A 26,750-nucleotide genomic window follows, 5' to 3' on the forward strand; every position below is an offset into this window, starting at 1 on the left:
AAGAACACAAGTGAGGGGAGAAGTCTGCATTTGTATTGACAAATAGTTTTTCTTAGTTGTGAAGGTTAAAATAAGCTTAAAATATTGATGTTGAGTCTACAGTTACCATTTTAATTCAGATTCTTGAACAGATTAATTCACACTCAGACTCGACTCGGCCTGTTATGGACTCGGTCTTGAGTCGGACTCGGCCCCTTTTGGACTCGGACTCAGACTCGACTTGATTTTTTAAAGACTCGGACTTGACTCGGACTCGACTAAGGTAGACTCGAACCCAACACTAGCTTCAGGTGCCCTCGAATAAGGATGATGAGTGGTCTTCATGGGTCTGACATAGATGCTGATACACCTCAATACATGGGTCATCTCACCTCTAAGAGACTGGAGTGTAGGCTTATTATTATAAGGCTTTAAATCACTTATTATTCTAAACAGTATTTTAGTGGACACAGATTTGGATAAATTTGTAAGTGCAAGATGACTCATTGGTATTTTTGGTCCTTTTCCCCAAGAAGAGAAAGACTGTATCTGTTTTTACAGTGTAGGTTCAAACCCTAAGGGGTGATCCATGGAAAAAAGTACATTTTACAGTAACTTTTACACACATTTAAACATCCTATCGCAAATGAAAGCATTATTGAAGTGCAGTCTTTCATTACTTTTAATATATATATATATATATATATATATATATATATATATATATATATATATATATACAGTGGTGTGAAAAAGTGTTTGCCCCCTTCCTGATTTCTTATTTTTTTGCATGTTTGTCACACTTAAATGTTTCAGATCATCAAACAAGTTTAAATATTAGTCAAAGATAACACAAATAAACACAAAATGCAGTTTTTAAATGAAGGTTGTTATTATTAAGGGAAAACAAAATCCAAACCTACATGGCCCTGTGTGAAAAAGTGATTGCCCCCTAAACCTAATAACTGGTTGGGCCACCCTTAGCAGCAACAACTGCAATCAAGCGTTTGCGATAACTTGCAATGAGTCTTTTACAGCGCTGTGGAGGAATTTTGGCCCACTCATCTTTGCAGAATTGTTGTAATTCAGCCACATTGGAGGGTTTTCGAGCATGAACTGCCTTTTTAAGGTCATGCCACAGCATCTCAATAGGATTCAGGTCAGGACTTTGACTAGGCCACTCCAAAGTCTTCATTTTGTTTTTCTTCAGCCATTCAGAGGTGGACTTGGTGGTGTGTTTTGGATCATTGTCCTGCTGCAGAACCCAAGTTCGCTTCAGCTCGAGGTCACGAACAGATGGCCGGACATTCTCCTTCAGGATTTTTTGGTAGACAGCAGAATTCATGGTTCCATTTATCACAGCAAGTCTTCCAGGTCCTGAAGCAGCAAAACAGCCCCAAACCATCACACTACCACCACCATATTTTACTGTTGGTATGATGTTCTTTTTTGAAATGCGGTGTTACTTTTACGCCAGATGTAATGGGAGACACACTTTCCAAAAAGTTCAACTTTTGTCTCGTCAGTCCACAGAGTATTTTCCCAAAAGTCTTGGGGATCATCAAGATGTTTTCTGCAAAAATGAGACGAGCCTTAATGTTCTTTTTGCTCAGCAGTGGTTTTCGTCTTGGAACTCTGCTATGCAGGCCATTTTTGCCCAGTCTCTTTCTTATGGTGGAGTCATGAACACTGACCTTAACTGAGGCAAGTGAGGCCTGCAGTTCTTTGGATGTTGTTATGGGGTCTTTTGTGACCTCTTGGATGAGTCGTTGCTGTGCTCTTGGGGTAATTTTGGTCGGCCGGCCACTCCTGGGAAGGTTCACCACTGTTCCATGTCTTCGCCATTTGTGGATAATGGCTCTCACTGTGGTTCTCTGGAGTCCCAAAGCTTTAGAAATGGCTTTATAACCTTTTCCAGACTGATAGATCTCAATTACTTTCTTTCTCATTTGTTCCTGAATTTCTTTGGATCTCGGCATGATGTCTAGCTTTTGAAGATCTTTTGGTCTACTTCATTTTGTCAGGCAGGTCCTATTTAAGTGATTTCTTGATTGAGAACAGGTGTGGCAGTAATCAGGCCTGGGTGTGGCTAGAGAAATTGAACTCAGGTGTGATAAACCACAGTTATGTTTTAACAGGTGGGGCAAACACTTTTTCACACAGGACCATGTAGGTTTGGATTTTGTTTTCCCTTAATAATAACAACCTTCATTTAAAAACTGCATTTTGTGTTTACTTGTTTTATCTTTGACTAATATTTAAACTTGTTTGATGATCTGAAACATTTAAGTGTGACAAACATGCAAAAAAATAAGAAATCAGGAAGGGGGCAAACACTTTTTCACACCACTGTATTAGCTGATTTAAAGTTTAATTAGCAGGATCAGCTTGTACATCTTTATTGGATAGAAAAGTTCTGAAAACCTCTGAAGAAGTTGAAATAATGATGCAAGAACAGCAAATACTCAAGGAGCTTTGAAGAATTGCATTAAAGCACAACAACAGTGTAGGTTAAAATGGGGGCGGCATCTGAAGGACAAACACAACTGCCTTTTGTTGCTGCGAAAAGTCAATTTACTCCTAATTAAATGATAAAATAACCACACCCTCCATGCGCTGTGATGGTTTGTTTGGCTTTACTGTCTGCTTTTGAAATCTCATTTCAACTCACATTAGCAGGGCAGTGAATGACATATGCTCTTGTTCTCCTAATTTCTTTTGCCGAGTTGAGCCAAGTCTATTTAGGGTGTCGAGAAAGCCGCAGCGATCCATTTTGAGCGTTTCAGCTCGGTTAACTCCAAGCTCAGGAGGCCTTGGCCTCTAGCACATAAAAACACTGGCAGATCTCCATGATGCACAAGTGCTTATTTAAACACTCCTAAATTGAGTCAAGTGTGCTGCCACTGGATGCTTAAAGCAATAAAATATTTAGAGGACAGAATAAATGAACGACAATGGCATATGATTAAGGGAAGTTTTTAAAATACCATGCTAATTTCATTTGTTCAGGGCATTTTCAGAATATAAAAGTTGAGAGTAACTCACTCATTTCCCCAGTCCAGCCGTACAGTGATGTGGCGTTTGACTTCTCGGACTTGATCCTGGGTCAGGTGACCTGAAAGCAGTTGTCTTCTCAGATCAATCAGCTCACTCATTACGTGACGGAGCTTGTAGAACAGGTCAACTTTATGCTTCTGTAGAGTTAAAAACAAAAGACAATGATTTTACTCACTTTTGAACCCATACAAATAAGCCTGAAGTAATATATATATAAAATTATCATTATTTTATTTTTATTTTTTTGCGACTAGTAAAATATTCAGTAGTCTAGACCAGTGTGCTGGTGTACGTAATGATCATGTAGTTACTATATTCAGTAGTCTAATAATGCATTTGGCAAGTAAACTGTATGCTGAAATGTATGTATATCAAGCCATTTACTAACCATTACCGTTATTACTTTTAACCATGGCTGGGTCTTAGAGGGGGGGAGTGGTGCTGGGGGAGCATTGTCCCCTAGATTCTCCCTGTGCCCCACCAATCGGATGGTGAAACAACCAAGGGGGACCCCCCTGGTCAGACAAAGAGAGAACGTATTGCCCACCCTGAAGGCCAAAATGCTCCCAACCCAACCCCCCAACCAAAGATCATATCCTAGTACCAGCCCTGCTTATAACTAAGTGGTACCACAGTTAAAACCTTTGCTGACTCTTGAGGTTTCATGACAGATGCCCTGAAATCCAGTTGCAGGAAATCTGGATTTAACTTGAACTTCATTGGTTCCTCAACGACTGCAAGCTGTCCAGTCCTTGAGGCAACAAGTAGACAACAGCACTGAACTTTGTCCAACAAATGCCACAGCTCCCATGAGATTTTGAAATTTGTATGCCGCATCTTCTTTCTCTAAACCGTAAACCACTTAAACCAACCTCTAAACCAATGTTTACATTTACCAGAGTTACATATTTGGCCCATCACACGAAGTAGTGCTGCCAACGTTTTGCCATGCAAATATGACAGGACACCTGAGCATTTAGATCACATCAAATATTCCATTAAGAGTTTCAATGCTAAAACATGGGAAAATAGGTATGGGATGTCTTCATTTCGTCCAAAACACGGGACATCCTGGCTAATACAGGACAGTTGGCAACCATAGATAGAAGGCAGAATAAGTCAATTCCAGACAATTTTTATTTAAAAAGTTTACTAGAGTCTCTAAGTCTACTAAACTCTAGAGTTGTCTAGCATTCCTTTTGCTACCATTTGAAAATGTGGTACCCCTGTACTGTTTTATACTAAATATGCTAGTCAACAGCGAAAATCAAATTAATTCCAAACCAAGCCTGTGGCTAGCTTAAAATACAAACCCTGATCAAACCCCCTTTTTATGCACATACACGTTTATGAAAAACCTTTGAAAGTAAAGGTAAAAAAAAAAAATATAATAATAACATTAGCATAATCACATTAGCTTTGATTCAGCACCTGAAATTGCAGTCATCACTTTAGTGATGTCAAGGCCAATTCAACTTGATGTTCATTAAATCAGACTTAAAATGTAAAAAAAAAAAAAAAACACAGACCACAAAGTATTTGACATAATCTGAGTTTCTAGACTCTCTAGTGCACTTTACAATTGCATACAGTCTGAATCAACAAAGGCTAGGCTAGCTCAACACTTCCAAACAAGCTTATTTATCCTACATTAAGCTACTATGGATAAAATCTCAATGTCCACAAGTTATCATTCTCAGTAACCAAACAAATCAAATGCTAAATACAAACTTTTCTAATTGCTTTCCCTTACATAATAGGTGTTGCGGTGGTCCTGTGGTAAAATAATGGCATCAGATGGTAATACCATGATCCTATGATAAACATAATGGTACTGAATGATTGTCATTTTCATCTGCTATGTTATTAACATGGTACCCAAAGATACTTCAAAGATAGCAATGCAATTACCATGGTATATGTCCAACAAATTGGTATGACCATGGTGCCATTAAAAAAACAAAACAATATATATATATATATATATATATATATATATATATATATATATATATATATACACATATTCAAGTCATGGCGGAATGATAGTATACAAGGCAACAATGGAGCTCTACTTTTATTTATTTTATTTTGTATTTAAAGTGGGCCATCCACAAAGAATTTTCGGAACACATGCCCCAAACCACCAGGCTTCCTTACTAAGTTTGTGTGTGATGGATGATGGTGACTCTCTCATCGGCCCTCAGGGAGACATGCAGTAGACAGATCTGTGCGTTCGTTGCACCGACATGCTGTGCCGGCCATGTGTAGAGTCTCCAGTGCTTTCCATCAAAAAGCATCTCAAAATTTGAGTTTGATGCTGTCTTAAAAACAAAGATGGTTGCTCTGGGGTGTACATTAACAGACAAGAATATGTCCCTGGATACCAACCCGTAACTGCTATGATAAATTACTGTTTGTATGCAGCATGATGTATCTGTCAATATTTCTTTCAACAGTGTGATAATGGAGAAATCAGCTGGGGTTTGGACATTCCAGTATAAAAAACAGACCAAATGCTGCATCCATCTCTCTCTTGGTTGTCCATACTCTGGAGAGTAATGGCTGCCTGCTACTTATGGTGGCATCAATAATTACTCCTCCCTGACAGTCACCACCAGTCAAGCGTGATTCATTTCCTGCTTGTCTCTGTCTCAATGGGGGAGTTTCTTGGAGAAGAATTCCCATGGCTTGCTGCACACCAGCACACCAAGTCCACTTCCTGAATACTGGAGAACCCTATGGGTGAAGACACTGAGATTGACATAATGTTGGCACGAGCAGAGCGATGAAGAGAAAACTGAGGATTTTGGTGGGAACTGTGACTAAACCTTCTGAAAAGACCAGCAGATTTTCAGACCACCACATTTCCATAATTGCCCAAGCTGTTTTAGGATTGTTGGTGTTTGTTTAGGGCTTGTCTAGCTGGTGGACCAGCATAGTCTTTCCAATGACATTTAAACCTCTGAGAAGATTTGTGATTCGATTCAATGACATTTAAACCCCTGAACAGATTTGTGATTCAATTAAAAACATTGTGAATGTTGAGTCTGTTTTTGCAGGGAATCTGGGGCTGCTGATTCTACTGATGTTAATTCAGTGTGATAGATTATAAAAAAAATAATACATGAAAATAATAATAATAATAATAATAATAATAATAAAAAATTATTCAGGCTTCCTTACTGCAAGTAAATTCAGTCATAAAAAATTGTCATAATTAAATCAATAAAACATATATTAAAAGTGTAATTCATACTGAAAAAAGAAATGCATTATTAATAAAAACTACACTTCTGGGGGCCTGGGTAGCTCAGCGAGTATTGACACTGACTACCACCCCTGGAGTTGTGAGTTCAAATCCAGGGCGTGCTGAGTGACTCCAGCCAGGTCTCCTAAGCAACCAAATTGGCCCGGTTGCTAAGGAAGGTAGAGCCACATGGGTTATCCTCCTCGTGGTCGCGATTAGTGGTTCTCGCTCTCAATGAGGCGCGTGGTAAGTTGTGCGTGGATCGCGGGGAGTAGCATGAGCCTCCACATGCTGTGAGTCTCCACGGTGTCATGCACAGCGAGCCACGTGATAAGATGTGCGGATTGACTGTCTCAGAAACGGAGGGAACTGAGACTTGTCCTCCACCACCCGGACTGACTCGCCACCATGAAGACCTATTAAGTAGTGGGAATTGGGCATTCCAAAATGGGGAAAAAATAAAAAAACCTACACTTCCAGCAATTGAAATGTCCTTACATTATTAAAAAAAGAATGTTCACGGTTCAATAAAAGCTCAATTAACAGCATTTGTGGCATACTGGTGATTTCTACCAAAAAAATTTTTTTTGACTTGGTTAAAGAAAGGCACTGAGAATGAAAATGAATGGGGCCAGTCAATAAAAGTTAAAATACACACTGTTTAAAAAGTATAGACACAGGACGTAAACATTATCCATGTTAACATAATTCAATGTGATATGATAGAGGATTTACCAACATTACGACATTTACTAAATCACACAGTTTACAGTGTTAGGTCGTCATGACAATTAAGTTGTAATATTGGATATAACTTTACACAGACAAGGTTAGTAAGCTATTTTTTTTTTCACACTAAAATCATGTTAACATGTAAAATGTTACATCTTGTGGCCATACTTTTGAAACGGTGTATTTTAGTGTTTATGGACTGGCCCCATTCACTTCAAATGTCAGTGCTTTACTGTAACGTTTTTTTTTTTTTTCTTGGTAATTAACATTATGACACAAATGCTGTCGATTGAGCTTAACTTGTATTGAACCCATTAAATTAATTTAATTCTTCTTCCTTAAATTCAAATTCGGATTATAATTTTGCAACCTGTTTGCTTCCTCGATTATGGAATTAAATTCTGAATGGCGGACAACCCTGGGAAATCATATGTAATCTACTCAAGTAATCTACGGCCCATAGACTCATGTCAGCACTGGCTTACACTTTATAATTTTTGACTGAATATAGATGATTTAAGCAATTCCATTCGACTAGATCTGCAAACTGGAGTGAAATTGAATAAATAAGCATTCCACACTTTTCTGGGCACCACAGATTTCATACATGAAGACATCAGAATTTGTTAGGTTAGATCAAAATGACATGCTTGAAATGGTGTCATACTTATTCCTGGCTAGTCTTTTATGGTTAACATTCCCTGTGGCTTCCACGTGAGATATTTCGGGATCTTGGCTTAAGAAAGTGGATTTTAGTACACAGAGTAAGGTCATCTCCCCTCCAGCTCTATCTACCGCTCTCTATCTCCATTCATGCAGACACACTGAAATCCGTTTACCCCAATCAAAAAGCAATTCGCCAGCCTCTGCAGTATAATCTAATTAGTATTGTTAAGTTAAGTTGGCTGTCGAGAGACCTGTCTCACTCTTGGGGCTTTAAGTGAAATAATAGCTCTGATGGAGAGCCTCCTCCACACCCCCACGGGCAGAGCCTCGCCTCATGCAAAGGCCACATTCACACTAATCCGTTTTTAGTTTCCAAACCTCATTGTTTTCCGACATATGCTGTTATGGAGAGTGTTTTCGAAATGCTCCGTTTTCAGTAGAGGAAAACCACTGTGTTCTAGTGTGGATATGAGGTGTAAAATCAATGCAATTTCAAACAAAAGGTATTAGTAGGAAGTGGCATATGTATATCAGTGCATACTCAGTACTTTGAAGCACATTTGAAAACCATGTATACTATATATAGGATTGAAATAAACAGATTACAATATATTGAAACAAGGATGAAATATTAATACCATATTGTAAGAACAATATATATATATATATATATTAATTACTCGAATTAATCGCAATTGATCACATACATCATTATTTGCTGAGAAAGGCCCAAGAATACCAATAATTCATCTATAATGCATAATTCAAATACATTTATAAATATAATATGTAGGGCCTATAATACATTTATAATAAGGATTGAAATTTTAGGACGTTGTGTCAAGTTAAAGTAGTGGAAAATTTAAAAATCGCATCTCACTGACTCCAGTCAGGTCTCCTAATCAACCAAATTGGCCCGGTTGCTAGGGAGGGTAGAGTCACATGGGGTAACCTCCTCGTGGTCACTATAATGTGGTTCGTTCTTGGTGGGGCGCGTGGTGAGTTGGGCGCAGATGCCGCGGTGGATGGCGTGAAGCCTCCACACGCGCTATGTCTCCGTGGCAATGCGCTCAACAAGCCACGTGATAAGATGCGCGGGTTGATGGTCTCAGATGCGGAGGCAACTAGGATTCGTCCTCCTCCACCCGGATTGAGGCGAATCACTACGCGACCACGAGGACTTAAAAGGGCATTCCAAATTGGGTGAAAAAGGGGAAAACAATCCAAAAAAAAATAAAAAATAAAAAAATCGCATCTCACAATTCCTGTATTCTGTTGTGCTTCCTCCTAAGTGAGAGGTTACTGTATAATTCTGTTTCTGTGCTGCTTGTGTGGTTTGTTGATGCGTGCTTCCACCTATTGATGCAGCTCATAAAAACAGATGTGCTTCAAGTTTGAATCACTCGAATGGTAGAAAAATCAGTACTTCTATTATGGAATTTACTCACATGTCAGGGGGCATGATTAATTGTGATCATTTCTTTTACACATAATTTTTTTAGATAATTAATCGCACTTAATTAAAGCATCCCATATCCCTAATCACTGTAACATGGAACCACCTTTTATTCAAGGCATAATTTAACAGGGCAGTTTTTTTAATTATTTAATAAAGTTTTATATATGGATGCTCACATGCAAATCAACATTTGCGGTCTGTCCTGTAGGGAATACAGCTGAAGAACATAAGAGTGTGTGTACGTTTGTGTCTGTGTGTGTGTGGGAAGTGGAGCTACAGCATGTGTTGCGCTGAGCCGTGTGAAGAGCATGTATTTATCACACTTTCCACAACTGCATGACTCACAGGCTTTAAATAAAAAACACCCAACTTAGCTACAATACAAGTGTCAAAATCATATCTCACCATGTCCAGCTCTCAGCCAATTCAACCACATCTTCTCTCAGTACATTCGGTAGAAATGTTGTAACAAACCTCAATAACTATCATTAAGTAAACATTAAAACAGCTTTTACATTTAAGTTTCCCTGGTAAACAGCAAGGTTATGCTAGTCCACCTGCTAAACCAACATAAACCAGTCTGGACTAACATGAAACTACACCCAAAAGAGAACAAGCCTCAACATCCAGTACAATCTTGGGCAGCAAAAGTCATAGAACAAGTGATCAAATGTGATAGTTTTCTGATCTCTAGAGAGCTAGCAACTATAATGGCTCATTTAAACTGCTAAATAAAACAAGCTTTAATAAGAAATGCTTTGATGCTATTTGAGGCCTATTCCTCAGTGGAGGCTGATATTTACATGTCAGAGAAAAGGTACATTGCACTTGATGACTTGAGTGGGAGTTTACAGCCATATACAGTGTATATTGACACGCAAGAAACCAGCTGCCATGAGCTTTTATCTGACGGGGTCATGATGAAAATGTCACATGACCTTTTGAAACAAAAGATTTTAACATACTATGTAAACATACTGTAGGTCCCCCTCCCCCCAGCCGCCAGTCGAAAAAGATCTATTGAAACTAAGCTTTGTATTGTTAACATGTATGGTTACGAAATTGTTGGCTTGCTGACATCTGAAAAGTTAATACATTAAAGCTGAAGTGTGTCTAGTGCAGAATACTTTTCCAAATACTTCCTTGATCAGCCATTGGTCAAACAGATGGTCCCACCACAAAATCACACCATTGGTTGTGCCAATGTTGCTGTGTTGGGCAGTTGGGATGGTCCAACAAACAGAGTAGCCTTATGTTTTGAAAGCATCACTGTGTTTACAGTTTTCGGTGATATCGACCTACGATAGCATCTGCATATTCTGATTATATATGAGAAAGTATAGTTAACGTAAAAAATAAACTAAAAAAATAATTACACACATCAGTTTTAACACATAACTGGCCACATTTACATGTTAATGACATCTATTCGGTGTTCAGTAACATGGCCCACCCAACCACTGTGGACTAATAAAGAGAAAGCGATATAAATTAGGGCTGGGTACCGATATGGATTTCCAGATTGATTTGATTCAGAATCAAAAGTTTCGACTCTATTCCAATTTGATTCTATTGCAATTCATTTGTATATATTTCAGTTCAGTTCTCAGAAAGATCTTGCATGTAAATATGGGTTTGACATTGATAGGACATTGGTCTTGGTGGACTTGATCTGCTACTGCTGCTACATAGTTAGAAAAACACAAGATATGCTGCATCAGGCATGTATGACATGCTGCTGCACAATTATAACAAATACAATCCCCACGTAGCAGATCTAAACAAGTGGAGCTTGGGAGGAGGAGGGTTTCAGAGAAATCTCTTGCAGTGCACTGCATTGAAACCGGCTTACTTGCAAACTGAGCAAATTTAAACAATAGACAAAGAGAGAGTAAGGAAGTTGAAGGCTACCTGTTTACACGTAAAACGACCTATCAGCTTCCCCATGTGAGCTGAATGGCTTGACACATCACATGTGAGCGAGCTCACTGGCTGGCATATAACAAGTTCAAAGAACCTATAGGCTTGCACCGTACAAAGTTTCATGCCTGAATGTAGTAATTTATAAGGTCAGTTTTTCTTCCATATAAAACAAATTCTCTCTCAGGTAATGCTGTTAATGATACAGAGAACATTCTAACTTTAGATAATGGAAACATTCATTTAAAAAAATTAACAACAGGGCCCTGCTCTAGAGGAAATGTATCAGGAACAACGCTGAACAGAAAATGTTATATTTGACTGGGACATGAGATAAACTGCCAATCTGACCATTATTCATGGTATACCATGAATAATGGTCAGATTGGCAGTTTATCTCATGTCCCAGTCAAATATAACATTTTCTGTTTTATATATATATATATATATATATATATATATATATATATATATATTAGAAGCATGTTATGCACACCAGCGACTCATGCTTGAGACCAGCATCTGAAACAAAAATATTTTACACAACATAAAGTTTGAATATGGAAAGCCATAGAAAAAATCAGCTTTAATCAAGACACTTTATCCTCCATTTGACTCTCTTCAGTCAGTCATAAAGTGTGACTCACACCTTTCCTCCCACACACTGTACAGTCTACTGCTCCTTTGGTACTAGTGCTAACGCTAGCACTCACCTGCACTAGCCTAATCCTCTCGCCCTACAGATCTGTTATCTTACCACATGTTTGATGTTCAGGATTTCTCATAAAAAAGATAACAGCTGATAACTGTATATATACATCTATATATATATAGGTTATGCTAGCAAAATTAGCACAAGTTGCCCTCAAAAGCCAACAGTGTTTATTTATTTTTTGCAAATATTCCCACCTAAATAGAGTGCAACAGTCTGGTACCAGAAGTAAAAATCCCATTCATTTATCCCAAAGACAAATTGATTTTCAACAATAACTTATAAACCTTTAAAGACAGACCTACTGTGAGCTACAAGGTTGTTCATTAATGGTATATGCTTCCACTGAAGCCACCCGTCTGCGTTATTTCAACTTCATTGTTTAAAAATCTGTTTTTATCTTTTTGATAGCGGAATTCATGGTAAACAACTAAATTGCCCATGGTACAGCAGAGAAAGATCCACCAATCAGAGAACCGCGGTCAACGAAACCCACAAAATTGACCAGAAGCAACTGCCCACTCCCATGATGCACTGTGAATGACACAAACCAGTCGATTTCCCTAAACTCTCAAGCTACTTATACTGTATATCTGTGTCTATCGGATGTTTTGAAATAAACATAAAGTATATTGTTTCTATATTCACAATCAACAACAAAAAGTTTTATATTCAATGATATCATTCGCAATGCTTCATGGGATTGATGTCCATGCCCTCATGAAAGACGGTAAGTATACAGACTTGTACCTTTTTGTCAGATTTTCAAATAATTTTGCCTTAAAACAAAGTCTGTAATGTTGCACTTCACCTCGGAGCTGGTTAGTTTGGTTCATGGATTATAACTCTTTAATGGAGGATTTTTTCAAAAATGTCTATGGAAGAAATGAATGAGGAAAATACTTCGGAACCCAGGCGGCTGAAAAAGTGGGCGAGCACTGTTGCGCTCTATAGTCTAAAAGGTTAGACTAGCCTAAAGTCAGGCTGGTCTATTCTGATGGTTATAAAGGCCGTTCACACGGAACATTCTCTCTGCACTCTTTTTCCATTGTTTTTTCTATGTAAACTTGCGCTAGACTGATGTCTTTAACTGTCATGCTGCGCCCAACTGTTTTTTTAAGCGTCTCGAATGTAAAATAACCATTTGTATTTCCAAGATGATAACTGGTGGCACTCATGCAACATGATGCAGTTATCTGAGTAGAATGTAGCATTTTACGCATATCATTGCATAGTGCTGAAGTAGGCAGTATACAATTAAAACTGCTCAGTATTAAGTAATTAGTATGCTAGTATTTCATTTCAAACCTAGAAGAATTGTCTACTGAGGATGATGGTTCATGTAAGGAATTGAAGCACCCCGTTCTGAGAGTCAGGCCCCCCTGCGAGTAACACTCCAATATTAATGCAATCTCATGGGCCAAATGAAAAATGAACCAACTCACATGAAATACAGCTTTATTCAGTTAAACGTCAGTATAGATTGACTGAATGATTTATTTGATAAGCCACTCATGAGAAAGCCGCCACATCAGAGGCTGAAATGCACCATTAACTTGAAGGTTGAAATTTTGAGAATCCTTTTTATAAGCAATCCTCAAGGGTAGGAGCCTGCTTGCAAAGCTTTGGCACTTTTAGGTGATTATAAATCAGTCCAGGAGCTGTTTAGAAAGAACAATGGGCCTAAGAAGTGCATTTGAGAACTAGAAGCTCTGTGAAACCCCATTATTTGAGATGGGTGGTTTGATGACACTGACTCAGAAGTGACCTGGCGATCCAATACTGTACCAGTATCTTGGTCGCAATATGATACAATTTTGATTGTATGTTTAGTGTATTGCTATTCAAAACTATGTTATATTCCAAACTTTTACTCACTTGTTACTAGTGATGCACAATATATCTGCACCATATCGGTTATCGGTTGATATGTGGAATTGTTTTTGTTTCTTTGTTTTTTCACCTATCGGTATTGAACGATATTCAATAGTTATTGCCTATTATCGGGCAGTTAATTACAGCCTTTGCCTATTTTAATTCAGGATTACTTTTGCCATCATCTAACACTAACTTAAAGAGATAGCAAAATATTATGGCAAATATTTAACCCTTTAAGACCATTATAAGGTTCTTTAAGTGTGCTTTAATTTTCTTTTTTTTTTTTTTGACAAACATACACATATAATTATATCATCAGCTATTTATCGGTTATGGGTCGTAATATAAAAATAATTATCAGCTTATAAAATATTGGTTGGAATTTTGATATCTGTGCATCTGAACTTGTTTCTCACTCATCTTTATTGGCTTGGGTGCTTTGTGCAATATCTGTAGTATCTGTTAAAATTTGACGTACTTTTATTCCAGTATTTTAAAATGACACAAAAACCCTCTCTGTCTAGCTGTACGGAGAATTTGTACGGACATCCTTAAAAATTAAACAAGTAATAGACTTACATTCTTAGCTTGTAATAAGTTAGCACTCTGAACTACCACAATCTAGCACCCCTGGTAACTGAGTTGCATGTGGTTAGTGATTAAAATTTTGCTAAAACGCAGTGCGTAAAAGTGGCACAGCTGTTTACTGAATGTGCCGTATCACTAAGCCAAGCAAAGTACATCTACAGTAAAATGTTCTTAAATACCTCTAAAATACCATATGTGAGAGCATGTTGTGAAGGTAATAGGTACTTGGCACTCCTGCAGTGGGTGTGAGAGCGACAGACAGTGTGTATGTGCGTTCACTCGCTAGCACACTATCCTCAAACCTCTCGTAGCCTGGTATGACCTTTGCTTAGGGCACACAATTGCACTATCCTCGCAGTTGCCTAGCATGACTGTCCAGTCATTGTGTGTGCGTGTTATGTTCTGGGTAAATGAATAGCAGTGGAAGTGACAGAGCATATGGAAGAGATGGACAATATTGTGGCCATTTTGGACAAAGAAATCATAGATCTCCAACAAAGTTATGCGGCTCGGTTCATTTTAAATGGCCCAAATTGACCTTAGTCAGTATAGATGCCACACTTTTTAACAAGGTCTTAATTTTATCAATTGGAATTGGATTGGATTGTGAAAATTGGGCCCTCTATACCTGACTGGAGCCAGCTGATTGGAGGGGAGGGTTTAAAAAATAAGAAGGCTTGGTGACATCAGACGAAAAAGAAAGTTGTTTCAGAATCAGAGCAAGTTATGATTTTTTAAATTAAATAATACAAAGACAGTTCTTTGAAATAATGTGAATTGTGCACAATAAGACCAGGAATAGGGTACATTTGAGATAAGTAAATAGTAGAGTAGAAAGTAAATAGGGTAAATTTTGGTTTCATGATGAATGAATAAATGATTGACTCAAACCAAAAAGCACAAAGCATTTGAATTCACTTGACAGAAAGGAATACATTTGTTTTGGAGTAAAACTGTGCGATCGAAACTATTCTTAACCATTAAGGATAGGAATAATGAATTTAACGCTTTAAATAATCAACATTATTATTAATGTTTGGGAACAATGGTGTTGTTATCAATAATGTTGGAACGATAAATAACAGCTTTGACATAATCTATATAATTAATGGACAACAGTAATAATTTGCAAATTTACAATACAAATGAAACAGAAAATGCATTGGCAAGATCACTTGAGTGATAGCTCAAAAGAATCTGTGAATTGGGTCTTTGAACAGGTTCATTAAAACTAACCATCCAAATGAACCAATTTACTGAACTGAATTGGACTTCTGAATGCTAGACAGATCAGTTTTGTGAAGTGGCTGAGTGAACAGATCTAGTCTAGTTGATCATTACATATTGCGATGATAATGACAGATCTAGTGATGTCTGATTCGTGAAAAATCTTTTTGTTGAACCGATTCTTTTTAATGATTCGGTTGAACCAAAAAGTGGAAACATTTGTAAATCACTCGATCTCAAACTGTGAGATTGAAGCAACACTGTTAGCAATCCTGAATTGCTTAAGTAATTATTAAAAACGTTGGGAACAATATGTAAGCGATAATGTATAGACAGCCGGTTGTTATCGCAAACCGACAGGGTGATCATGACCCTGACGCAAAGCGTAGGACTCTTGTATCAACCTGAAGGAGTTTATTTTGTGATAACATCCAGCAGACTGACCTTTATCCCACTTATTACTCAGCTACTAACCAAATAAATAAATGCATGAACATAAAACATTGATTTGCGTTAAAATGATCATTTATGTGTGAAGAAATAAATAAATGAACAGCTGAAATCCACTGGTTTGCATTGCCGATCTGTTGCTGTTTATTCTGTGCAAATGACCATCTAACTACTCATTATGCATGTTATTATTCAACCTTTTTACCAAAAAATAAATAAATAAATAAATGCACATGAAACATTGATTTGAGTTGAAATTATTTTATTAGCTTACTTGTAGAGATCGCACAGTGATCCGAAAGCAGGAACGATGGCTCGCAATACCCGGATGAGCGGTCTGATACGTGAATGTGCGGTTGTTACTGAGAAATATAAGACCACTAGATGGTGCAATTGACCATTCAGAATCTAGTATTCCAGAGAGACATGTAATAAAGGTTGTTAACCATAGTGTTACAAAAATAAACAACACAGCGTTTGACACAATATATATGTAATGATAGTGACAAACAGCAATTTTACAATAAATACAAAACATAAAATGCCACATAGGGACTAAGAAGCCCGCCTGACCAATCTTGTGTGATTTTGTGTGATTGGTTGAGTTTTCAAATGCCATTTCTGTTGATACCCTAATGGAAAGCAGTGATAAACAGCAATATTATGATAAAAGCAAACATAAAATGCCACATAGGGACTTCTGGGAACAGTTTTGACTGATTTTTCAAAAGAATCAGTTAGTTTAGTCTTTAAATAGGTTGGAATGAATGAACTCTCCGAATGAATCGCTAAAATGAATCAGAACTGGTGTGGCTGAACAACCCGCCCCTCCCTCAAGTCACCCTGCCTCTGAGGGCCATCCTTCAGCCAGGCTCATGATGGGAGTGGGCAGGAGAGAGAAGAGACGCATAATTAATAAGCCTCGTTTGGGCAGTGCTGACGTGTGTTTAGCCTTGTCACCGCTGCCAAATAAACGTAGAGCGTGCCTCTTCTCCAGAAGCCGGCTTCAATTCTCCATGTGTGCACACACTGGCATTCTCGCACGCCCACGTTCAGCCAAGTTAGATGCGTCGCTGGACCCGCTCCTCGGACCCCTGGCGTGAATAAGGTGCATCACCGGGGAGGATAGCATGCGTTGTGGCTGACAGGCTAGAGGCCGGGCCGCCTTCCCCTCTCACCTGCTGCGGGCCTGGGAAGACAGGCCGCCAAGGATGCTGTCGCCCCATGCACCACGGACCTAGGAGGGGAGCACGTGCGGCCATTGACCCCGTTCAAGACTGAGCCATTCCTTGACACATCCCCCGACCTTTACGGAGCCCTGTTTCACGGCAAGGATGCCAGATTCCCCCTTTATTTTGGACACTTACCCCCTCTGACACTATTTTTCCATTTATGAACATTTTATGTTTATTATTATTTCTAATAAATACCTCTCGCAGGCTTGACGCCACACCCACTGTGTCTGTCTCTTGCTCATCCCGCCACAAATGCTACAGAGATCACTGCTGTGAAGAGACTCAGCCAAAGCAGGAATCTGAAGCAATAGTGAACACAAGTCTTTCCACCTCCAGTTTTCTACAAACACTTTAAAGTGATACTCTATCTTCTACTTAATGGCATCTTAGAAATATGAGAAGGAACTGCTTACCTGTGCAACTGTTAGTGCATTGGATAAAAGCGTCTGCTAAAGGAATAAATGTCTGACAGCACTTAAAGAAAATGTTCACCCAAAATTTTTAATTAATAATTTATGCAGCCTCATGTTGTTTTACCCGTATGACTGTATGGCTATTGGCCACAAAGGGAATTTTTCAAAGACCATCCTGCCTACTCTTTTTCATAATCCTTTTTCAAAAGCATGATGCTTTAATTATACTTTTATGGTGCTTTCTTGTCATTTTGGACCTTGACAGCCCCTGTTCCACATTTGTTTTCATTAGGCTATATGGAAAATAGTGGCCAGGATGTTCTTCGAAAAATTCACGTTTTGTGTTCCAGGGAAAAAAAGTGAGTGTATGATGACAGAATTTTTGGGTGAACTTTACCTTTAAAAAGAAAAGATAAGCATGGCCACTTAAAATAAATAAATAAATAAATAAGAAAATAAGCTTTACAAGTTTTTTAAAACTTAAATCACAACTGCTTAGCTTAAAGAGTTTTAGTGAAAACTACAAATTCATATTGTGAAATGTGTTTCCTGAGAAAATATCTTTTTTCTCATGAAAGTGAAACGAAACAGGATAAAAAACAAGAAAAAAAAAAAATACTTCAACAAACAACAAAAGGCCAATGCGTTGTCGCATGTGCAGTTGTTGCCACAGCACCCCTCTGATAGCATCACGTGCTGACGTTAGTCCACTCTAATGTCGCACCCTGGTACAACCTGATGCCCATAAAGCAACTGAAAAACAAAAACAAACTACAAACCCATTATCTACAGACCAGCATGCTTTGCGACGGGCATCAACATGATATGAGCAAGCTGTATTATCTCAAATCATCATTTTTAAAGGGTAAGAATTGCGGCTACTCACCGCTACAGATTGAGATGGATGCTCTCCATATTCCCCACACAAGCGACTCTTAACACATGTCGCCAACCTGACATGAACGCAAACCATAGGCTGTCAAATACCTCGATCCTTCATCTTCTGCAACTGGTCTCCCTCTCTCGCTAACACGCATGTTGTGTCTCTCTCGCATACAAGTTGCCACCCACGTCAACCAGGAGCGCGCGCTTTCCCAAGCAGCACTGGTGTACCGTGCAGCATAAATGCATAGCCTCTCTCTCCCTCTCTTTATTTTAACACAAATCTATTTCAGACTACTGCATACACTCATTTTCCCTCTCCTCTCTCCTAAAGTCTTGCTTTTCTCTCTCTCTCTCTCTCTCTCTCTCTCTCGTATTGTAGTTACCTAACTAACACTGCATGAAGCTCTCAGCAGCCCACACACAAACATCCTCCCTCCCTCGCCGTCTCCGAAGAAACGCATAGGGATGCCAAGGATGCTTGCAATTGGAGGAAACTGCTACCAGTTTCCTGAGCTGCACTGAGCCTCCCTTATACTCGGATTTCTGCTGACAGCCAGAGATGAGCGATATTCCATAGAGGAACATTACTTCGTCCCAATGCAACAACAACATCATGCTAAAATCCAGAATCCAAAAACTAGATTTTTCAGAGGAAATGCAGAGTGACATTGGTTGGTTCCCAGAGCGTTGCTAGGTGTTTGATAAGGTGTTCTGGGTGAATTCTGGGTCAACCGAGTCCACTTAGTCTCTATGGCTCTGTGCCAAAACATAGTGAGCTGCCTCTATGTTTAATGCCTAGACAGCTGCCTTCTGAACATAACTGACTGAACTTCATGAGTAACTGATTTGGAATGCTCTATAAGTACCAGCTCTGCGCACCACACACATAGTGCTTCTCAGGTAAACCTCAAGATGTTTTCATGTTGCTAAGCTAACGATAAGGATGAGACGAGTCACTGGTGTAAGTAAAATAAAAATAATCTTAACACTGAATATGGCAGCTGTAGGAATGGAAGTCCTGCCTTACAGCCTGACAAGAGTCAATCACCTTTTTGCCATCACCTGTCAGTTTTCATAAAAAATGTGCACATGCATTAGCTGGACAAGCCTGAAAAATAGTGTTTTTAGTGGGACCTGCACAACAGAAGCACAGTTTATGACACGATTGTTGTCAGATTTTATTGCTGAGTTGAAGCAGGTTATTTGCACATAATCTTGACCATCCATCTTGGAGATTTCGGTCTTTACCCATTCAAGTAGATAGGAGCTGTACTAGTATAGAAAACAGTTTCCTGGTGATATAACAAACGTGGCTGAAGAGTGACCCAACTTGCCTTTAAGGGACTCAGAAATGACTCCAATAAAATTTGAAATTAGCATGTTGCTAAGATAACATAAATATTGTGTAAAAGACTCCACAGTGCTGAATTAAATTCAACTATATTTATAATCAGCATTTGTTTTGCTTGCATGTATGTATGTATGTATGTATGATATATATATATATATATATATATATATATATATATATATATATATATATATTGCAAATTTGTTAAAAATAAAAAACTGAAATATCACATTGACATAAGTATTCAGACCCTTTACTATGACACTTGAAATTTAGCTCAGGTGCATCCCATTTCTCTGGATCATCTTTGAGACGTTTCTACACTTTGATTGGAGTCCACCTGAGGCAAATTCAATTGATAGGACGTGATTTGGAAAGGCACACGCCTGTCTATATAAGGTCTCACAGCTGTAAATGCACATCAGAGCAAAAACCAAGCCATGAGGTCAAAGGAACTGCCTGCAGAGCTCAAAGACAGGATTGTGTCGAGGCACAGATCTGGGGAAGGCTACAGAAAAATGTTGGCTGCTTTGAAGGTTCCCAAGAGTACAGTGGCCTCCATAATTCTTAAATGGAAGAAGTTTGGAACAACTAGGACTCTTCCTAGAGCTGGCCTCCCAGACAAACTGAGCAATCATGTGAGAAGGTAAGAGAGGTGACCAAGAACCCGATGGTCACTCTGGTTGAGTTCCAGAGATCATGTGTGGAGATGGGAGAAATTTGCAGAAGGACAACCATCATTGCAACACTCAAGCGATCTGGGCTTTATGGCAAGAGTGGCCATACGGAAGCCTCTCCTCAGTGCAAGACACATGAAAGCCCATTTGTAATTTGCAAAAAAGCACCAAAAGGACTCTCAGACTGTGAGAAACAAGATTCTCTGGTCTGATGAAACGAAGATTGAACTGTATGGTCTCAATTCCAAGCGTCATGTCTGGAGGAAACCAGGCACCGCTCATCACCTGTGCAATACCATCCCAACGGTGAAGCACGGAGTGGTAGCATCATGCTCTGGGGTGTTTTTCAAGAGTAGGGACTGGGGAACTGGTCAGGGTTGAAGGAAAGCTGAACACAGCAAAATACAGAGATATCCTTGATGAAAACCTGGTCCAGAGCACTCAGGAACTCAGACTGGGCCGAAGGTTCACCTTCCAACAGGACAATGACCATAAGCATACAGCCAAGACAAAGCAAGAGTGGCTTAGGGACAACTCTGTGAATGACTTTGAGTGGCCCAGCCAGAGCCTGGAGAGACCTGAAAATGGCTGTCCACTGACGGTCCCCACCCAGCATGACAAAGCATGAGAGGATCTGCAGAGAAGAATGGCAGAAAATCCCCAAATCCAGATGTGCAAAGCTTGTCGCATCATACCCAAAAAGACTTGAGGCTATAATCCCTGCCAAAGGTGCTTCAACTAAGTACTGAGATAAGGGTCTGAATACTTATGTCAATGTGATATTTCAGTTTTTTTTCTTTTTGATAAATTTTAAAAGTTATCATAAATCTGTTTTTTGCTTTGTCATTATAGGGTATGGAGTGTAGATTGATGTGAAAATAAATAAAATAATTTATAGCATTTTAACATAAGGCAACAATGACAAAATGTGAAAAAAGAAAATTAAGGGGTCTGAATACTTTCTGAATGCACTATATATATATATATATATATATATATATATATATGCAGTCAATGCAGTCAAAACGAAGTATTGGGGTTCTCCAAGACGTTATTTTCTTGCCTGTTTTATCATCATCGGATGAAAAGTTTAAGTCAAATCATTCAAAAAGTAATAGCACGCATATGTTCAAGTATCAACACAATTTGAGGTATCATGCATGTCCCTGGTGGACAAGTTGTGAGTCCAATTTTAATACTTATGTAGGTATGAGCACAAATAATAGTAATGTTTTTCATAGCAAACACCACTGATGAAACTAATGTGATCACAAAAGATAGACACAAAACTTTCTCATGAGCATTCTGATTCCACTGAGAATAGTGGGCAATGTAGTGTCATGGCAAGCTGTCAGTGTATTAACAAAACTAAGACCTGCTTCTTACAGTAAAGCTGATTATGCATGTTACCATAGCACTAAAACAACAAATCAAATCACAGCTCACAATCTAAAGAGAAGGTCTGTCCAGGTGCATGGTTGTTCGTTAATGGAATCCACTGATGCTTTGTCAGATTGTAAGCACGATATTCTCACACTTGAATGGGTATTACAAATTGTGTGAGTCCTTGGAAACAGCAAGAGAGCCGCAAGAAGCCACAGTAGCTGAACGAGGCATCTGTGCGGCCATATTGCTATGGAGGACCAGTCAGTCTGTGGCACTGATGCTGAAACTAAAATGCGGAAATTTCCACTTTTTGTACACAGCAACTTTCTTGTGTAATCGGCAACATTGGGGAAGTGTCCTTTAAAAAGTAGGATGCTATATTATTGTGTTGCTCCTAAAACAAAAGTCACACACTGTTACTTTTTATAGCATGTAACGTTACTCAACCCCATTCTGCAGAACTACTAAAAAAGTGCCATCCCCATTTTTGCATTAATTTTAATTTGTTTACCTCTTCCCATGGTGCTTCTGAGATGGTGCACACTAAGACAATGGTTCTGGTCCCCAGAAAGCAGGAAGTAATTACATTCACAAACAATAATGAGCGTGATTCAAAGGTTGCATTTCTCCTCTAAGATTACATTTTGACTAAGCTGGTGGTTAGGGTTACAGTTGGGGTTGGGGCTAGGGATTAGGGTTGATGAACTATGCATTACTGTTGACTCTACTACGTCATTTACAACCAAAAATACAACTTGCTTTTGGCGCCAGTCTGTGGACATTTCACCTCAACAACACTTTCAGCTTCAGCCACTAGGGGCAGTGGTTTTGAGTTTCAGTCAGTACAGGCTGATTTCAGCAGCAGAACTTTTGACCTAGTGTCACTGAATTAATTGTGTGATCAGTCTGTATCTGACATAGTTTGTTTGCAATGACTACACAACTGTATAGAAGTCACGCAGCTTGCAGTGTTGAGTTTTGTCGCGTTTAATCGCACCTCTCGCGATTGATTTCTTAGTTAAACGTATGTTAGTGAATTCCAAACATTCAGAAATAAGGGCCATGTGCATGTTCATTCACAATTATCATAATCCACGCCCATAAACATGCCCTTCAAGGAAGGCATCAGACACGCTAGTAAATGAGAACAGGGATATGCAAAACAGCAATGAAGGGGTTTTAAAATAAAATGCATTCAAATGACAAAATTTTGATTTAGCAAACAGGCTGGTGTGGTCACAAAGAAAGTGAGTAATTTACTGTGATTACATGTTCTGGCTGTGGAGGTTCTTTTGTGTATCAAACAGTCCAAGAGTTCAATAAAAATTGTTAAACATGAAGATTTAGTGTAAAAAAAAAATGTCAGTCCATGACGGTACAAGGATGTCCACCACTGTCAATTGATCACATCACAGGCATCATTGGTGAAACTTCTCGGGTAAATTATGATGGTAACAGTGATTTTTCCCTTGCACCTGGAAAAATCTTTAGAGAAATGAATAGAATGCCTGAAGGAGGTCTTTGACCGAAACGCTCTAAGTGAATAAAGACTTGCAAACTATACGACAATGGGCTTTTTCAGTTTTTTTTTTTGTTGTTGTTTTTTCTCCGTTGTACTGTGCACCCGCCCGCTGCATGTATTTATTTATAGGTTGAACAGAATTAACATAGACCATGCATTATTAACTGAACGTGATTTATTGATGACTACATTGGACTATGAATCCTAAATTACAGACCTCACATTAAATGAAGAAACTGCCCAACCAGTCACGTTATATACTGGGCATTCATATTTTTGAGAAAATTAGACAAAAACGTCTTTCAACAACCTTTTTTGCCCCATGCCAAGCACTTATGCTGGAAAACTGATAAAAAATGTTTTAAACGAGTTGGGAATAAACTATCCTTTGAAAAAATACATGCACGCATCAAAGAAACGTTTTCAATTATGTATGTTATTTTTAAAAACTTTTTTAAACTGCATTTTTTAGTACCTTATGTCATTTTTGAAGGTATATTTTACACATTTAACATGTATTTATTTATCTATTTATTTATTTATTTATTTTTTTAATTACTTACATTTAATTCCACTTCTATCAAAATGTAGTCATGGCAGTTTGTCTGAAAGAACACCACACGTTCTTTACACATGGTCGGGAGCAGGTGTAAATTGTGTTCATTCCAACTAATATTTTGCACATACGAAAACCTTCATGAATCCGAGAATTTACGTGAGAACGGGTTTACGAACGATTTTCACAAAAATCTCTTCAGCTCGTGTTTCATGAATGAGGCCCAGCGTCAAGTGCAACATCGACTAGGTTGTATTTGCCAGTAAGTAAATTAAATAAATAGGTTGATTCAACCTTTTTATTACATGAGGAACAATACATTTATCTAGTAGAGCCTTTTAAATAAGCATACCAACAAATCTTGTCTCTAAGGTCAAATCCACACTGTAATACCGTATATTACTCTTTGAAAATGCATTAATTTCACTACGCTTACACCTCTCATCCACACTAGATCAGTGTTTTCCTCCACTGAAAATGAAGCATTTTGAGATTGCTCTCCATTACCGCACACTTTGGCAAACGATAACTTCGATAAAATTGAGTTTTTAAAGGAAAATGGATTATTGTGGACATGTCCTAAACTCTAACTGTAGAATGGTGAAGTGTGTGATTTCAAAAATTGCAAAAATAATCAAATCAAGTTTCAAACAAATCTTCCATTGGTCGGACAAACAGGTTGTCCCAACCCCAAACTCATGCAATTGGTAAATCCATTCTGGCCACTCAAACAAACCAATTGCTATTCCGTTTGGTGCGGCTATTGTGCAGAAATTACACACTTCAGCTTTGGTTCTAATCGAGAATTGTTAATTTGCTTATTTAAAAGGCTAAAGTACATGAAATCATTGTTCCTAACAGGCTATTGTTTCAAGGCCTTGATAATATACAGTAATAGGTGCTACTTGTGATATCAATGAACAAGGAAGAACAATGGACAAATAATGGATGAGACATCAGTCACGCATTTTGTTCCCAACAACAAAAAACGTATAAAGCTCACATAATAGCCTTGTGAGAGTCTATATGTGACTGATATTTTCAGAACACTGTGACATTGCTGGAGGAGCAAGACATTTGCACTAGTCACATTAGACCACATCTAGCAGAGAGCGAATGACATTATCAGACTCTGTTTTCTTCTTCAGCATGAGAACATTGTGTTCATGCATCCTAGAAAAAAATAAAAATAAATAATATTAAAAATAATATATATATATATATATATATATATATATATATATATATATATATATACACACACACACACACACACACACACACACACACACACACAGTATTAGTGCTGTCAGAGTTAACGCATGTGATTAATTTAAAATGTTTAACTCGTAAAACATTTTCTTAACCGCGATTAAGATGTACCGATTTGACAATAGATTCTGACATTTTATTCAGGTCCATGTGAGTTCTGAACACTGGTTAGAGGGCAGAACCCCTGCAATGAGTTCAGTGGGGACATTACACTCGTATGCACACTACAAACAAACACACAACAGTGAGTCCATTCTGGAGAAAGGACCTCTTATAAAACAAACACTGATGGGACTTGAGACAAAAGTTAAGTTCTTCTTGTCTTTTGTAAGTCAAAATTTTACCACATAAGCGTGTCAATTTTTACAAGCCTGCTGCACAACTTGTTCCCCCTTGGAGGGTCTGTTGTCGCGCCGCTCAAATTTAACATAATTTTAACTTTTTACCCATTGCCGCCGAGCTTCTGAAGCGTCAGCTAATGATTACCAGATAATTCAGATGAATTGTATTTCCATAGGCAGTGTCAGCACTAAAAGCAGAACAACACACACTTTTCATATGGAGTTCAACATGGCACTTGCTGCCCTGAAACTCATGTAAATCATGTGCATTCCATATCCAAAGTGAAAAGACAGACTGATGACGATAAATATTGTGGAGAATAGGGGTTTAAGAGATTTAATATGCATTGCAATGAATAGTAGTTCTATCAATCAGTCAACATCACACTTAGACTTCGGTAAATTTAACGTTACTCTAATTGGTGCTGTTTTAATGAGTTTCTGTCTTTGTCCTGTGGAGTTTGGAAAATCTTAATAAACCATTGTTGTTACATATTGTTTTGTTATATTGTATTGTTCTTTCAAAAGAAGGAAATAAATGCATTTTGACAGGAAATAGGTATATATAGAGTCAAATTTCAGTACTTTCAAAATCTGACATTAATCGCAGTTAACTATGAAATATCATGAGATTAATCGCGATTCAAAATGTTAATCTACTGACAGCTCTAATATATATATATATATATATATATATATATATATATATATATATATATATATATATACTGACATCATTTACTAACATAACCCATCTTTTTATTAATTTACAATAAAAAAAAATAACATGTTGAATTTACATAAATCATATCTACTAATTGTTGTAAATACTAAAATGATATCCTAAATAATATGGTACATAAATACATTTAAAAAAATGTACAAAAAATGTATCTCTACAGTCAGCCCTCCTCCATCCTCTCTTTGTCTCTGAGACTCTAAATATATAAAGCAGTCGATCCCAGATCCATGCGTGGTAAACCTGATGGGCACACTGCTCCTTTATGCTAAAATTCACCGGAATGTTCCAGCCGAGTGAGTCACTCTGAGTGAATCATCATCTCTGCATTGGGTCTCACAGCAGTGCGCGGAACCCAGAGAGACTCAGTTAATACAGAATTACACACCCAGTGTTCCAGCACGGCACACATACACTGAATTGTGAACAAGTGATAAAACGAAGTCCGTCAGATT

General features: G+C 38.2%; 1 protein-coding gene across 13 annotated transcripts in view; it reads right to left on the reverse strand.

Moving 5' to 3' along the window:
- Positions 1 to 26,750, reverse strand: part of LOC127438663 (dedicator of cytokinesis protein 3-like) — a 260,066-nt gene that overhangs the window by 100,145 nt on the left and 133,171 nt on the right. For 12 of the 13 annotated variants that reach the window (XR_007896784.1, XM_051694383.1, XM_051694390.1 and 9 more), the window contains exon 6: positions 3,025 to 3,173. Coding sequence is in view for 12 of the 13 variants with exons in the window: in XM_051694383.1 (XP_051550343.1) it covers positions 3,025 to 3,173 (149 nt within the window). In the remaining variant the exon portion in view is untranslated. Of the gene's footprint in view, positions 1 to 3,024; positions 3,174 to 18,452; positions 18,554 to 26,750 lie in introns of those variants that run through there. The other variant, XM_051694392.1, reaches the window with a different exon arrangement.

The sequence above is a fragment of the Myxocyprinus asiaticus genome, chromosome 50, assembly GCF_019703515.2.
Source record: "Myxocyprinus asiaticus isolate MX2 ecotype Aquarium Trade chromosome 50, UBuf_Myxa_2, whole genome shotgun sequence".
In the NCBI taxonomy this organism is placed as follows: domain Eukaryota; kingdom Metazoa; phylum Chordata; class Actinopteri; order Cypriniformes; family Catostomidae; genus Myxocyprinus; species Myxocyprinus asiaticus.